This window comes from Saprolegnia parasitica, assembly GCF_000151545.1.
Source record: "Saprolegnia parasitica CBS 223.65 unplaced genomic scaffold supercont2.333, whole genome shotgun sequence".
NCBI lineage: Eukaryota > Oomycota > Saprolegniomycetes > Saprolegniales > Saprolegniaceae > Saprolegnia > Saprolegnia parasitica.
The window spans coordinates 9,803-11,608 of NW_012156727.1; the positions used below are offsets into that span (position 1 = coordinate 9,803).

The window sequence follows — 1,806 nt, forward strand, 5'->3', positions numbered from 1 at the left end:
AGATATAATTTACACTGAACTGGATATGGTGGTGGACTATCGATTCCAAGGTGCTACGACGAGCCGGCCGCCGAGAGGCTTAGCCGAGCGGGAGACGTGGCGTGTACTTGGACCATGTAGTATCATGGCCGCGTCATCGCACAGAAATGAGAATGACAACCGTGCGGACGTGAGGCGACTGAAACAGCTGGCGCGCGACGCACCGTTCTTTTCGAGCCAACTTCTTGGTGTAGACAGGCGGTGCAAGCCAGAGCCTCGTGCAATGCCAGCGGCGTTCCGTCGCACAGGCTGGTGACCTGCCACTCACCTTCTTGCGGTCCATGCGACGCGTCCTCCTGCTCGCACACGTCGCTGTCGCGCTCGCGGTGCGGCCTCCCGTGCTCGGCGCCGCGATCTCGCTCCCGCCTACCAACGTCACGACGCTGCTGCCGCGAATCGATGACACGATTCTCTTCCCGCCCAACGCATCGACGCTCTCCCCGAACGCATCGACCATTGCTCCGACGCCAGCCATCACCGTACCATCGAATGCCTCGACACCGCTCGCACCCAACACGACGACACCGTCCCCGACGACACCCCGCCCAACAACCAGGCCAACGACAGTCCGCCCGACAGCCAGGCCAACGACAGTCCGTCCGAAAACACCACGACCGTCAACGCGGCACCCGACTGCCCTTCCGTCACGATCACCGGCACCCACGACGACAACGCCGGTACCCACAACAACGCCGATGCCTACAACAACGCCAGCGCCCACGACGACGCAGGTGCCAACGACGACGACGGCGCCAACGACGACGGTAGTCTCGCCGAGCACTCGACCGAGTACGACGACGCGTCCTTTCTCGCCACTGCCGTCGTCGTCGGAAGCACCACCAACCATTCGTACCTCCACGCCTACGCCATCGGCGTCCATCTCCAACCAAGCGAGTCTGTAGCGTCTTCGCCACGGTAGCTCGCGTTCTGACCGCCCTCTCTGCTTGTAGATTCCAGTAGCTGGACCCAGCGCGCCATGATCATCTCGTCCGTGGTCGTCGCCGGTCTCGTATGTCTCGTCTTCGCCGTCATCGCCATCACGCGGCGCCGAAGCGAGCCGCCGCCGCCGCGGCGCCACACGGCCCCCGGTACCTCATGCCCCAAGGCCCCGACGACGTGGTGCTCGCGACTGCCACGTTTGGCGCCGACGCCTCCATGCACCGGCGGCTCCTCCTCGCGCTGCACGTCGAGTCGACGACGATCCTCGACACCGGCGCCGAGTCGCAGAGCCCGGGGTCCGAGATCTTTGCGACCGGCGACTGGGACGCCTACGTCCAGCGCACGCAAGCCGAGCATATTATTTAACACATGCGAACACGCTTTTTATTCGGTCGCCCGCTGTCGCTTGAGGTGCTCCACAAGCCGCGCCCGCAGCGCCTCCCGGGGTGCCACGTCATCATCGTCGTCCTTGGCCCCAGCTTCATCATCGCGCTTTGCGTCGTCCTCGTCGTCGTCGTCGTCGGCCATGGCCTGGTCGTTGTCCTTGTCGTCGGTGTCGTCGTGGAGCTTGCGCTTGAGCGAGACACCGGTCGTGAGGCCGAGGTGCCCCGCCTTCTCCTTGGCAAGCGTCTCCTTGAGTGAGGCCAGGCAGGCCGTGTACCGGGGCACGAGCGTCTGCATGTGCTCGGCGTCGACGGGATACACGGGCAGCGGCGCCTTCTCGGCCTTGGCCAGCATGCGCGAGAGGCCCTTGGTTTGGCCCTTCTTGACCAGCGTCACGGCGCGGCCCGCGCGGCCCGCACGCGCCGTACGACCGACACGATGGAT

General features: G+C 65.0%; 3 protein-coding genes across 3 annotated transcripts; 2 read left to right on the top strand and 1 right to left on the bottom strand.

The window, feature by feature from the left end:
- Nucleotides 1-320: 320 nt before the first annotated feature.
- Nucleotides 321-970, top strand: SPRG_16618 (hypothetical protein; the record flags this gene model as incomplete). Its single annotated transcript, XM_012355923.1, has 3 exons — nt 321-565; nt 619-913; nt 959-970. 3 exons carry the CDS (start codon nt 321-323, stop codon nt 968-970), a joined length of 552 nt encoding a protein of 183 aa, XP_012211313.1.
- Nucleotides 971-1,015: 45 nt separating this feature from the next.
- On the top strand, nt 1,016-1,344 carry SPRG_16619 (hypothetical protein; the record flags this gene model as incomplete). Its single annotated transcript, XM_012355924.1, has 2 exons — nt 1,016-1,048; nt 1,093-1,344. 2 exons carry the CDS (start codon nt 1,016-1,018, stop codon nt 1,342-1,344), a joined length of 285 nt encoding a protein of 94 aa, XP_012211314.1.
- An 18-nt stretch (nt 1,345-1,362) lies between these two features.
- SPRG_16620 (hypothetical protein) lies at nt 1,363-1,806 on the bottom strand (the record flags this gene model as incomplete). The annotated part of the gene is made up of 1 exon (XM_012355925.1): nt 1,363-1,806. Exon 1 carries the CDS (start codon nt 1,714-1,716, stop codon nt 1,363-1,365), a length of 354 nt encoding a protein of 117 aa, XP_012211315.1. The 5' UTR covers nt 1,717-1,806.